The 14,142-nt window shown below is 53.0% G+C and overlaps 1 protein-coding gene across 1 annotated transcript; it reads left to right on the top strand.

Moving 5' to 3' along the window:
- The first annotated feature begins 2,935 nt into the window (after positions 1–2,935).
- TXN2 (thioredoxin 2) lies at positions 2,936–13,394 on the top strand. The gene is made up of 4 exons (XM_024579485.3): positions 2,936–3,093; positions 3,879–4,141; positions 5,983–6,106; positions 12,773–13,394. The coding sequence occupies exons 2-4, from the start codon at positions 3,879–3,881 to the stop codon at positions 12,884–12,886; spliced, it is 501 nt and encodes a 166-aa protein (XP_024435253.1). The 5' UTR covers positions 2,936–3,093; the 3' UTR covers positions 12,887–13,394.
- Positions 13,395–14,142: the final 748 nt, after the last annotated feature.

Here is a 14,142-nt window from a genome sequence, read left to right as displayed (position 1 = left end):
CTACTAAAACTCTGGCAGACCAAAAAGCAGATTTTTTGCCGATCTGACAAAAAATATGTATAATTTTTTTAAATCTTGCTCAGGGATATGTTTATTGATTTGAGAGAGAGGAAGGGAGAGAGAAACATCAATCAATTGCCTCCAGTATGCACCCTGATCAGGGATCAAACCCACAACCTAGGTATGTGCTCTGACTGGGAATCAAACCTGCGAACTCTTGGTGTATGGGATGATGCTCCAACCCACTGAACCACCCGGCCAGGGATACTGGGGTCCCTCTATGGATCACCACTGTGGGCTCCAGCCCTAGGTAGGGACAGAGGCAAAAGCAAGGGGTCAGATAGGGTGGAGGAGGCCATGCCTGCCCGTGTCCTCACTTAGTCTCCCGCGTGCAGTGAACTAGAGGCTTTATTAAGCAGAAGGCTGAGATGGCTGCTGGGGGCCAGGGGATGTGGACCTATTCCAAGCATTCCCTCACCTCATCCCAGAAGATCCCTGTGAAGCTGTGGCTGCCAGAATCAAACCAGCAAACTTTTGGTTTGCGGGATGCCCCCCAACCCACTGAGCCACAGCAGTCAGGGCTTAATAAGCATCTATTGAACAGCCTCTGTGAGTGAAGCACTGTATCAGGTTGGTGCTGGGCATATGTATGGAGTCAGATAAAAGCTACAAACCCTACTCTTAGGGAACACACGGTCTGGCGTCATGTAGGAGTTATGAACAAAGCATTACAGAGAAGGAAGTGATAAGCCGCTCAAAGAAACGGTGACGAGTCACCTAGGTGTTCCATCGAGTGGAGAGAGAAAAAGCATTTCAAATTAAGCAAAGGCAAGGAGGAGGACAGAAACATTGATGTATTCATAGAACCGTAAGAAGCCACAAGTGGTTGCACACCATACAGGGGACACAAGAGGTGGCTGTGACCCTGACTGGGGACTCAAATGTTAGAAAATTTTTAGTTTCAGGTAATAGCTAACAAACTTAGTAGTCACTATATGTACAAAGCTATTGTTTCAGCCCTGGCTGGTGTGGCTCAGTGGATTGAGTGCCAGCCTGCAAACCAAAGGGTCACTAGTTCCATTCCCAGTCAGGGTATATGCCTGGGTTGCAGCCCAGGTCCCAGTAGGGGGTGCACAAGAGGTAACCACACATTAATGTTTCTCTCCCTCTTTCTCCCACTCTTCCCCTCTGTCTAAAAATAAATAAAATCTTTTTTTAAAAAAGCCCTTATTTCAGGAACTGAAGGTCTGACCTACCCTGACCCCAGGAGACCACAAGCAGTCCCACCTTTGTGCCCCAGGGGGACTGCAAGCAATCAAGATGGTATCTGAGCCACTGTGCTCCAGAGTGAGTTGACCACAGCCCAGGACACAGATGAAAGAGTGCTGCAGCTTACTATCTGATTAACTTTTCCCTGAGTTCCAAACCCCTTACTTCCACTTTTCTTCTCCTTATAAAAAGGGTCAGTTTAAAATGGAATTTAAGACGGTCTGTTGGGGTACAAACCCGTCTTCTCAGATTTCTGACCATCTGAATCAAGTGCCCATAAAGATTCAATCCCTGTCTCTGCTTATTGGGTCTGGTAGGTGACAGGCAGCATGAACATGGGCTTTCCTAGTTTCAACCCCAGCCTGGGACACACAGGTGTCTGGACCCCTACTGTCCATGACAGTGACCGCAGGTGTTGTTCTGGAGCAATAATCTCTCCTCCACTCTCAAGGTTCTTTTATCTGGTCTAATAATCAAATAGGCATGAGACAGATTATCAAGATAAAATAACCAAATTTCCTACGTTTGCATGGGAACCTCACAGACATGAGAGAGTCAAGAGACCCCAGTGCAGGAGAGGTTGAGAGAGAGAAAGAGAACATGAGTATAGAAGACATTCTGAGCTACGGATGTGGTATCGTATCTTGGGGGCTTCAATGGGTCATTGCAAAATGATAAGAATAGATGTTTAGTAAATAGAAGTTTGCCCTGTCTAGGGATAAAAGGTATACAACTGTAATTGAATAACAAAAAATTTTTTTTTTAAAAAAGAAGTTTGCCCTGTCATGCAGATGGGTCACCAACATTGTCACTGATAATCTCTTACTATGGGCAAGGCCCCTAGTTCAAGTTCTTCTAGGTAGTTAAAGGGAGGGGCAGATGTTACTCTTGAGCCTGAAGATAAAATTGTCCTTAGCTCAAAACAATTCGCATACCACTAAAGGACATCCTGGGGTGACTAGTTCTGAACCCCCAGAGTGTGAAAGGAAGGCCCAGACCCAAGGTTCACAGGTCACCACACTTGACCCAAGGCCTCAAAGGCAGGCCTTCCAAGTATCAGCACCATCTGATGCCCAGTTTCCCATCGGCTCCAAAGACGTGCATGACAAGTCCAGTACTTCAGGCCACAGAACGGGAAACTGAAGGCCCCGGGGCAGGCTGACTTGCCCAAAACCACGAGGTCATGCAGTCGCGAGTTACAGACAAGGGACAAAAAGTGGTCTCCGGACTCCTAGGCAGGGTCTTTCGCCCATTGACAGGAACTATACCTTTTCAGGAGCGTAGCTTCCTCATATGCAAAAGGAAGTAAAGAACCTTCCAGCATGTCTAGGAGTTTTCGGGAGATAATGAGTGAGGCGGAGGGGTGGGCAGTGCTGGCTGAGTTTAAAGCAGACTGAGTTAGTACGCTCCACAATCACGCCTCCCCTCCTCACTTCTATTCCAATTAACATCTCCCTCGTGTTTCCCCCTCCTTGGACCACCTCTTCCGGCCCCTCCTCCTGGGCCCGCCCACCTCTTCCGGTCCCTCCCCCCACCTTTTCCGGGCCCTCCCCAAGGGTGCCGCCGTCCCTATTCCGGCCACTTCGCCTGTGTGCCCCTCTTTTCAGGTCCCTAACTGAGGCTCCTCTCTTTTACGGGTCTTTCCCCGCCATCCCCATTCACGGGAAATCAGGGCCGACCCTCCAGTTTGTACAGAGACGCGCTCTAGGTTGCTTCTCCCCGGAAGTGACGATCAAGCCCCTCCTCTAAGGAAGTGACGGCAGAAGTGCCCTTGACAGGCGGGGCGGGCCGGGCCGTGCATCCCTCCGCTTGCGCTGCAGGGAGGTAGGAGATCCGTAAGGGTCGCGGGAGGTGGCGTCGTGGCTGACGCACGCTGCGGGCGCGTTTCTGCGGGGGGCCAGCGGCCGAGTGGGCCGTGCCCCGGGCAGGAGGACCTGCTGCCGGAGAGTAGGGGTCCCTGGTAACGCCCGATTTCCCCACTTCCCTCCATACACGCGTTCCCTGTTTTTTAGTTAACCCCACACATGCCTGTTTCTGTGCTTTTTAGCTCCTCTTTGAATTGTTGTGGTTCCTCTTTCCTGATCTTTTACAACCCCTCTTTTTCCCTAATTTCTCATTAAAATACTTTTTAAAAAGTAATTGATAGAGTAAGGACTTTGAAGACGGCCTAGGGTTTCAGTGTTGACTCTCGTGTAAGAGTTGGGTTACTTTGGGAATACCACAACTTAACTGAGCCTCGAGTTCCTTATCGGCGATATGGGTAGTAATATAGAAACTTTCTCCAAAGTTGATCTGGGAGGATTATAATGTATGTAAGGCCTGTGGCCCATAGCACGTGCTTGGTAAATACCAGTTCCTGCCTCCCTTTTTTCTGTGGCAATTCCACTGATATCCTGACTCCTTTTGGGTCATCAACCTAGTTTTCCTGGTTTGCAGTTCCTTCTACCCTTTGGTTCTTTCTTCACTTCCCTCTACTCCAGAAAGATTCTCTAGCTCCTGGCATTTTAGCCCTGCAACCTGAATCCACCTATATTCCCAGTACCTTTCTTCCTCTGGTGTGCTGACTTCCTGTTGTCTGCTGAAGCTCTCCCTGCCTCTTCCCCTCACAGATGGCTCAGCGACTTCTCCTGAGGAGGTTCCTGGCCTCCGTCATCTCCAGGAAGCCCCCTCAAGGTCCGTGGGCACCGCTCACCTCCAGGGCTCTACAGCCCCCACAAGGCGGTCCTGGTGACCCGACAGTGACACCCAGCCAAGCCCGGTCATTGTACACTACCAGAGTCTGTACAACGACCTTTAACATCCAGGATGGCACTGACTTTCAAGACCGAGTCGTCAACAGTGAGACACCAGTGGTTGTGGATTTTCATGCGCAGTGAGTTCTGGGGTCCAGGAGAAGACTGGGGTGTCACTTGTTCAGATATCTTTGAGAGCCAGCTATGTCTCAGCACCGTGTTAGATGCTTCTGATACACAGACTCACTCCAAATACTGGCAGGGCCCAACCCCTGCTCTCAAAGACTGAGTGTAGTTGGGGAGGAGACAGACCAGTAGACAGTCTTTCAGGCTCTTATTGGTAACGGGAAACACTTGTGTCCTGTGTCTGCTGCCCAAATGGCTGACAGTCGTCTTCAGCTTGTACCAAAACAGGGATGATAAAACTGTAGCACTGTCTGGCTTTTGGTGTGTCCCAGTTCCTGGCCCTGCAGATAAGTTGATTGGGTTTTAACACCCTGCCACCCAAACTGGAAAGGGATGGCCAAAAGGTCTCAGTGCCACCCCAGCGGTGCCCGAGCGGGCAGGAGTTTCTTTTCAGGCTGAATGAGTTTGTTCCCAGGGTATTTAAATGCCTGCGGCCTACTGACTTTCAGCCTGGCCTTCGTCATTTCCAGACCTTTGGGGCCTGGCTAGATGCCTGGCTACAAAAAAAACTGGACGAGCCCCTCCAAAGGAGACATTCTAGAAGGAAGCATTGTTGCCTGTGTTACAAGTTGGGAGGCTTTCTGTGCAAACCTTGGCAGATTCTTTTACTTTCTTTCCCGTCCTTTCTCTGACTCACCATGCACCCCGGGCAGACCGGTCGATGTCCTTGTGCTTCCCTTTCTTCACTTGTAGCAGATGAGGTCTTGCAGACTGGGCTTTCAGGTGTAGTAAGTTCATTCATTGAAATCTCTGAATGGAAAGTATTTCAAAGGCTGAAAATAAAATAGAGTCATCAGCCAGGGTGTCGTGAAAGGCAGGGCTGTCTTGCCCTCCTGGTATAGTGAGTGCTCCAGAGGGGGCTTCCGAAGTGGGTGGTCAATGGGATGCTGCTTCATTTTCTTCTCCAGCGCGGAAGCAGGGTGTGAGTTTGTTCATTCAGTGCCAGGCACTGTCTTTAATGCCACATACCTAGGGATGACAGCTGTTCTTGAAAGCTCCCCACCTCGAGGGAAACACCTGTGTTCAGGGCAGCGATAGCCGCTGTCCCAGGGCCTGGGAATCCAGAGTGGCCTGGGGTGAAAGAAGACACTTGGAACACAACCTTGGGTTGCAGTGCCAGCTGTGCTTCTTACTAGCTCTGTGACATTGCGTAAGTTGCTTAACTTGTACGGGCCTCAGTTTCCCAGTTTTCTTTTCCTTGGCAGTGTGGAGGGTTCTGTGTAGGTAAAGCTGAGGAGGTGCTCGCGCAGTGACTGGCGTGTTGTGGACACTCCCCAGCCATCGCTTTCTTCGCCTTTTGTTCTGAGTCAGTGAGGTGTTTGAGGTCATTCTGTAGCTGACGAAGCATGTTTGCCCACGGTGCCTTAGCTGCATTTTCATCACAGCTCTGAGAGGCCTGGCCTGTGTTCCAATGAGCAGACTGGGCCCCAGCATGGTCAGCTGGTTGGGGAGGAGCCTGTCTTTGAACCCAAACCTTTTAACTTCAAATCCCATATCCTTCTATATTACAATGCGTCTCTTTTAGATAGGTTGAAGAAAGTGAAATAACCTTTGTAAGAGTCCAAGGCCTGTGTTTTAGAACTTAGGGACCTATGAGAATTCCCCCGTTGCCGAATCCCGTGGCATTACCATTTGGCATGTCAACATTACAGGTTAATATTCACACACTGTAAACAGAGGTAATAAGGGCAAAAGGTCCCTCAGAAAGATGTGGGTCAAGGGCATGTTCTGGGGAGAACGGAGATCAGCTGGTAAGTGCTTTTGTGACGGGATGCTTCCTTTCTCCCCTTCCGAGGTGGTGTGGTCCCTGCAAGATCCTGGGGCCGCGGTTAGAGAAGGTGGTGGCCAAGCAGCATGGAAAGGTGGTGATGGCCAAGGTGGATATTGACGACCACACAGACCTCGCCATAGAGTATGAGGTACGGATTGGCAGGGCATCGCCCAGGGCAGCTGGTCTGGGGATGCTTGGGGCCACAGGACAGCTGGTGCAGCAGATGGATGTCTTGGGGACCACCAGAGAGCCAGTAAGGAGAGGTGTCTTGGTTTTTTTTTTTTTTTTTTAGAGCTCTCAGGGGTTCAGAGCACTTGACAGAGGTGAGTCCATCAAAACTCTGAGCCACGTGTCTCTCTTTACCACCTTTAGGAAGTAGAATGCATGACCCCAAATAGCAGGTGGTTCTGTGTATTTCAGGACATGGATACATTTCTTCCTTCCTGAGTTCATTCATCCACACGTTCAGCCAGTGGTCGTTCATGAGCCCTACAGTGTGCCAGGCATTTGTGACTCTGGCGCAGACGAGATGAGCTCCTTGTCCCCAAGCAGCTCTTAGTCTAGGCGGAAGGAACAAGTAGACAGATCATGTCAGGGTAGGATGAGAAGTGCTGAGAAAAGAGATTCACAAAAGAAGGCACCTGTTGCACCTGGGGTGGGGTGAGAGGAGACAGGGGAAGCATCCCGTTAGAGGGACCCTCTGAGCAGAGCCGTGGATGACGCACGAAGCAGGAAGGGCCGAGAGCGCAGCACACACGAGTACGCAGCGTTGCCTGATGTGTTCGATGTACCTGTGTGTTCATTCAACAGCTGTTTTTTAGAGGCCCTTAAATGCCAGGTACTGTTGCTTGGTGCTGAGGGTGAGGCAGTGAATAAAACTGACAAACTCCTGTCTTCACGGAGCCTACACTCTGGTATTTTAGGTCAGCGTCGGCAAACTTTTCTCTGAAGGACCAGGTGGTACATATTTGAGGCTTTGTTGGCATTGGTCACTGTTGGAAATACTGTCATCGTAGCACTGAAGTGGCCGTAGACAGTACAGAAACAAACAAATCCGGAAGAAGGGTGGGAGTGCAGAGCGTGGGGTTGGGGAGTCTTTCCTTTTTAAAAGGGTGGGCTAGGGATGGCCTTGGTGGGAAGCTGACATCTGACTAAGACCTGGGAGTACGGAGTGAACTGTGCAGCTATTTGGAAGAGCAGTCCGGGCAGAGCAGACATCACATGCAAAGGCCCTGAGGTCAGGGTCTCCCAGGTTTGCTCATAGAACAGCAGGGCCTGTGGAGCAGAGCATGCTGGGGGAAGAGGAGCAGTAAATGTGTGGGAAGTGGGGGGGATCCTCCGGGCCTTGGAGACCACTGTAGTTAGAGCAAGGGGAGGGGTCCATCGTGGCTGGATGGCTGGAGTGAAGGGTGGAGCAAGGAGCGAGAGAAGGCAGCAGGGAAAGCCATGGTGACCATATTGGGGGGTCTGGACAACCCTGCTAAGGATCGCGTTATTACAGAGCCATGGTGGCGTCTGGTGGCCTGTGGGCCAGATCCTGCCCCGTGACAGGCTTAGACTGGCTCTCCAAGTGCTTTTTTAAAATACCAACCCAGGTGTTGCTATTTAAAACTCAGAAGATTTCCCACGAAAACCCAGATTTCTCTTTCTCTTGGAATATCTGGCTCTGGCCAGAGAGCTGGGCATGTTAAAGGGGGTTAGGCTCCCCCCCAGCCAGTGGGACTTTAGCAGACGCATCCCGAGCGCCAGCCATCTGCCAGGAACTGCGGTAGCCGGTGCAGATGAAGAGAAGAGTAACCCAGTCCCTGCCAACAGTGGCCATGGTGGTGAGAGGTCCCCAGGCCACCTGCCTGTATGCCAGGGGGCCTGGTGACACAGGGGTGGGCACCAAAGTCCTGGATTAGCCTTTGTGTCGGGAGTACAGAGGGCTCTTATAAGATCTTCTCTGTCCTCCTCCCTGTCCACTGTCAGGTAGCATGCACGGGTCACGCAGAAAGCCCCCACGGCTGCTGGGCCCAGGCACCCGGACCCTACCTCCTTGTTTTGCCAAGCTCTGGGCAGGCGTCATTGCAGACTTAGGAAGCTCCTGCAGGGATGCTTCCTGACCCCTCCTCCAGCCCTGTCTTCCTTCCATCACACCTGTTCTTTTGGAAGAGAGCCTGAGGAAGAAGTTTCAGCTAAGAGATCCATAGTCCTTCCTAGGATAGCTTCCTCCAAGACCTGAAGTGCTTTTCCACATGTTGGATAACTTGTTGGAGAAAATGCTTAAAATTCTGTGCAGGGAAGTAGGCACCTCTTCCCGAGCTCCCCACCCAGCTCAGCACACCCTCAGGATGGGTGGTCTCCCTCGCACAAATGTCCCTCCCCTCACCTCCCACTTTTATGCTTTGGTCAGATGCCCACCCTAGAATTTCACCGTCTCCCAAAGGAGAGGGAAGGAAGAGTCACACAGGGCCATGGGGTTTTGGTGTCTGTGGATACCACTGCACCCAGACTCCTCTCTGCCCTGGCTTGAGGGTGGGAGAGCTCTCTGCTCTCCCTGCCCCTGGGGTGCCCGGGAACAGCTGGGTGTTCCGGAGCATTCAGGGCTGGCCAGCCAGAGGGGAGACTGGATCCGGATGTGACTGTGGCCCCTCAGCCTTTATGCCTTCCTCTGGGGCTTCTGCTTCTGACCTCCCCCTGGGGTTTTACCCTGCTATTTCCTCATCTTTTGGGCCGCCCTTTAAAGAGCATTAGGATACAGCCACGCAACTAAAGGGGCGGGGAAGTCACCTGTAGTCTTACCTGCCCACATTTGGGGGACCTCATTTGGGTTCATTTCAATTTTTTATTTTTAATGTTCCATATAACTTCATAGACAGTTCAAGTAATAATATTTCATAGTTGGAAAGTACTATATACTTCAATCAGTACTATATCCCCCTATTTTGAAAGCCTTCTAAATCAGCGCTCCTCAAGATGTTTTTTTCTTTTTTTTCTTTTTTTTTTTTTAGAGAGACAGGGAGGGAGAAAGAGGGAGAGAAACATTGATGTGCAAGAGAAACATTGTTCGGTTGCCTCTCGCACGTCCCCAGTCGGGGCTCAGCCCGCAGCCCAGGCATGTGCCCTGGCCGGGAATCCAACAGGCGCTCAATCCCCTGAGCCACACCATCCAGGGCATGCCCTGGGGTGTTGAAAAGCAGACTGACTCAGCAGGTCCAGAAGGGCCCGACATTCTGCATTTCTAACGAGCTTCCAGGTGATGCCACTGCAGAGTCTGAAACCAAATGTCAAGGAGCAAAAGTTCTAAAGCCCTGGGCTGGCCTTGGGGCCCTGGTGTTCTTGTGAAGGCCCGTCTCACCTGCTGTCGAGGCACAGGCTGCCTGTCATCAAGAGGATCTCACGGGCTTGGACAGACGTGACAGCTGTGTCCCCTAGTGCAGCATCATGCAGAACAGTTTCACCACCCTAGCATCCGCTGGGCTCCACCTTTTCTTCCCTCCTCCCCGCAAACCTCTGGCAACCGCTGGCTTTTCGACTGTCTCCATAGTGCCGTTGCCTTTCCCAGAATGTCGTGTAGTTGGACTTGGTTTTTTTAACAATAGTTTTTCCAAGAATCCTCCTGTATCTAAAAGCTTTTCCAAAGTATTTGGCGCTTCTCAGTTGAAGCGTGGCGTCCTTTACTGTCTCTCCTCTGCACGCGCTCCCTAGCGCTGTGGGAACTCCGTGTTTATCTCCAGTTCCTCGCTCTTCCGCCCGGAGGCAGAGGCGCCTGGTGTCATTTGGTCACTGCTTCACCAACTGCAAAGTGGGACAGATCTTGTTTCAAACCCCAGCTCCACCCCCGTCACTCAGTCTTCCTGACTCAATCTGATCTCGAAAGAGGCAAGAATCTGAGATAGCTGGCACAAGTGGTCCGTGTGGTCCTGACACTTAAAAAGCAGCCGGGGTGACAGTGACCTTTCTCTGCCTTCATTCTGCAGTCAGTCAGCGGGAATCCGCTGGTCTCTCACACACCTAGCACTGTGCCTGTCCCTTGGTAGACCCTTAACAGTCCACAAATGGAGGAGACTGGGGTGAGACCTGGCAGGGACAGTGAGCTCGGTGGCAGTGCAGGTGGGTGGGGGCAGGCTGCAGGGCAGCGGGCGGAGACCACACACACACACACCCCTGTCCTGAGTTGTCGGGGCCTTTGGCCAAGCATGGCAGGCTTCAGGCAGGTGGCTTTATGGCGCACAAGGAGAGGCAGCACTTCTCAGCACACTTTCCATCTTGCCTCCAGCCCCTCTGCCCTCAGTGCTGCCGGAGTGGAGAAGGGTGCCAAATTCTGGCTTCACCGCTGCCCCTCCTAGGCTTCCATCTCCGTTCCGGAAGAATATGCCCGGGACCTGTGCACTGCCATTTAAGGCAGTATTTGTAGGGACCAGCCGCTCCTGGCTGGGAGCCAAACTCAGGGTCAGCAGAGCCTCATCCCCTCCTCGGAGGTGAGGGAAGTGCAGTCCAAGTCCAGGTACCCCTGCAGTGTGTGAAATCCAGCCCCTGGCACACCTGTGGCCACGTGTGTGCGTGTGCACACGCTCACACTGCAAAGCATGCCCTTGCCCAGGAATGACTATACCTTGGTCATCACGAAAATGCAGTCGTGGCTTCGGTCTGCACAGGTGCTGTACACCCAGCTGCTGCACACACATCTGCGTGTGCGAGCGCACGTGTGAGTTTACAGCAGCATGATCACAAGAGGACTCACTCGTCCGGAGTTCTTGAGGAAAACTGAGTCCGCTCCATGCTGCCTCAGTGCGGGTACAATCCTGCTTAAAGGACACGTGAAAGCAATTAGGTCACTTCTCATACCATGACATACAGCTTTTGTTTTTATTAAGAGACAGAGCACAGGGTGGGATTGAACAAGGGCAGAGTTGACTGGTACTTGAGAGTTGAGGCCGCTTCCTTCACAGACCACTAGAGGGGGCAAAAGAACAAAGCACCTGCCCTGTAATCCTACTCTCAAACTGCACCTAAGCGGCTCAGGGTGCAGCCAGGAGCAAGCTTGTGCCTGGAGACAGAGCAAGCCACGTGCTGGACCCTTGCACTTCATGCAGTCACCCAATGCAGAGTCAAGAATTACAGGGACTGGGCCCTGGCTGGTGTAGCTCAATGGATTGAGCATGGGCCTCTGAACCACAGGGCCACTGGTTCAATTCCCAGTTAGGGCACATGCTTGGGTTGCCGGTCCCCATTTGGGGGCACGTGAGGGGCAGCCATATGTTGATATTTCTCTCCCTCTCTTTCTCCTTCCCTTCCCTTCTCTCTAAAAAATAAGTAAAATCTTTAAAGAATTACAGGGACAGGAACCAGTGACATGTGTGGTCAGCCCATTGCCTGATGGGTCTGCCCACACCTGCCACCCACGTCAGCCCCAGGATGGTCTTTGAAGGGCTCTGACGATACTAACAAGGACAGGGGCTGTGTCATCTTACTTGCTGTTTTTGTCCCCAAAGCCCTTGGGGGGAGGGGTGCAAGCCTGCCGTGTGAAGTCTCTGGGTGGCCTGCTGTCCTTTCTTTGTAACTGAAGTGTGGAGTTGAAACCCTGTAAGTCTTAAGACGGGCTCCTCAGATGACTCATGGGCGGGCCAGCACTCAGGGTATGTGAGGGCCTGGTGTGTTTGTCTAAATCACTATTGTTACTTTGTAGTTAACTTGTGTGTAAGAAAAGTGTGTTTATCTTGTTCTGTTTATGTATTTTTTTCAAGTGGCCACCAGTGTCAGGCAAGGAGCCCAGGGAACAGAAAATACTTGGTGCCAGAGCCGTGGGCCTTATTTACATAGCACGTGATCTGTGCATGTCCCTTGCGGGAGCTGGAGAAGACACTTTATAGGCCAAGAATGCTGTCTCCAACCCCCACTAGAAATAATCAGCAGGTCCTACATGGCTGAGCCTGTCTCCCACACTGACCAGTACAAGTCGGTGACTTTCTGGACCCCGTTAACCGTCACGGCATTGAGCTAAAGAGGCTCTGCGGGGGCCTGTGTTAGACCTTCCTGCCCTGCCCCCTGCAGCCACCGTTTGCAGGGTGCCCACTGTGTGTCGGGTGCCATGCCAGGGTCTACCACTGTCAACGGCCCTGCCGGGTGCGGGGCACTGTGCTGAGAGTTTGCACTCCTGATTTCATTCAGCCCGCAGACCCTCTAACATAAGTGCCGTCAGGCGCTCCGATTTGCGGATGATAACATTGATACTTAAGAGTGATGAAGTGGCTCACCCACAGCAGCCCCGGGTGGGGTCAGCCAGCTCCAGAGCCCAGGCTCCTAAGCACTCTGCTTTATATGTGAACTTTTAATCCCTATCCTAAACCATCAAGGTAGGTAGGTACTACCACCCCTGTTTGACGGAAGAGGACTGTGCCTCTCTGAAGGAGGTGTGGCCTGGCCACGGCCCCCAGCCAGTGAGTGGCAGAGCCAGGAGGCAGACTCCCACCTCCTGGTCTCTGCCCTGTGCCGACTGCCCCTCGGCTCCGCCCTGCCCCCAGCCCTGCCTGCAGCTGCATGGGTTATTTTAATCTCCTGTCATTCCAGCCAAACCACTGGGCCAGTGAGTCAGTCATGTGGTTGGGGGAGGAAGGGTACTTCTGGGAGCCCACAATGGAAAAGTTTCTCCAGGGGTGGACCTCCAGGCCCTGCAGTACCCCTGCACCAGGGAAAGGGCCCTGCCCAAGGCTTTGGGCAGTCGCTGCCCTATATAAGCCACCAGCCTTCCCCACGAAGGCTTATGAATGGCAATCAGAGAGTTCACGTCATCTCTGAATGCCTTGGCCTCCCTTGCCCCCCCCCCATCTAGGTGTCGGCTGTGCCCACCGTGCTGGCCATCAAGAATGGGGACGTGGTGGACAAGTTTGTGGGCATCAAGGATGAGGACCAGCTGGAGGCCTTCCTGAAGAAGCTGATCGGCTGACGAGCAGGGAAGAGCCCCGCTTGCCCTTGCCCGGTGGAGCTCACAGTCCTGTGTAGGCCCTCCCCGCCTCCTCCCTTCCGTCTGGCCCGAGGGCCCATGCTGTGCAGACCGGGCCTCCAAGCATGGGTCCTCCTTCAGTGCTTCCGACCTGGCCAACTGCCAGGGTGGCCGCCAGAGGAATGGTGCTGCTGCTGGTCTGGGGACAGCTGTCTCCCACCCACTCTCTCTGTGTCTGCCCCCTCTAGGGCTGTCGTCGTTCTCCCGAGACGCTTGGAGAGAGCCCGGGCCAGGCTGCAGCATTACTGTCGGGCAGTAATGGCTTGGCCCTCATCTCCCCGGTCCCGGGGTCTCATCCTAACCCTGGTGCCCGGCTCATCTGCCTTCTGCATCTTTCTTCCCTGCTATTGTTTTGTAAAAAGAAAAAGAAGGAAAAAAGAAACCCAAACAAATGAGAGTAATATATAATTCTCTCATTTTTTGTAGGTCTGTAATAAAGAACTTTATGTGATCCCTTCTACCTCCTGCTGTGAAGAATGGACCCTGGGCCCCACACTGAATTACTCTAGAGCCACCCCCACCCCCAAAGAGCCACCTCCCTTCTTTCCTCCCAGGCACCAGGGCAGTGAGCACGCACTGGGGTGGGGGAGTCCCCAGATGCCACCCCTCCTTTAGCGGGCTCTGTGTTTCTCCAAGCAGGAGGCCCACTGAAGAAACCAGACCAATAAAACTGGGGTTTGTGCCGTCGGCAGCTTCCATTCTGTCTGGGCTCGGGGCCCTGTGACCCCTTCCCAGGCCACTGTCTCCCCATTTCTCTGACCTCCCACCACCTGCTCACCCGTGACCAGCCCTCTTGTCATTAACACTTGTCAGCGATGGCCACTGTTCTGGGGATGCCTTCGCACGCAAGGCAAAAGGGTGTTTGCATCCGTTGCACAGATGAGGACGTGGGCTCACGGGCGCAGAGCCAGGGTTTCTACCCAGGCAGGGTTGCCTCTGAAGCCCAGGCTTTTCCCACTGCTCCCTTTGGTCCTCCTAGGGCCTCCTCCTCTCCTGCCTGGCACGCGGCCCTTCCCACGTGGAGCCTGGCCCCTGAGGGAGCCCAGCCAGCGCTCTGTGCTGCAGGGACCCTGCCTTGGGGCCAGGCTCACCAGCCGAGCAGCCTGCCCTCCATCTCCCTTCTGGGGTTGAGCTGCCCTCTGGCTCAGCTGCCCAGGTGCGCATGCTCGACAGCAGGGGTATCCTGGCACCCTTCCCCT

Source organism: Desmodus rotundus, chromosome 3 (genome assembly GCF_022682495.2).
Source record: "Desmodus rotundus isolate HL8 chromosome 3, HLdesRot8A.1, whole genome shotgun sequence".
NCBI classification, from domain to species: Eukaryota; Metazoa; Chordata; class Mammalia; order Chiroptera; family Phyllostomidae; genus Desmodus; species Desmodus rotundus.
The sequence above is the reverse complement of the archived record's forward strand: the minus strand, read 5'-3'. Positions and strand labels throughout refer to the sequence as shown.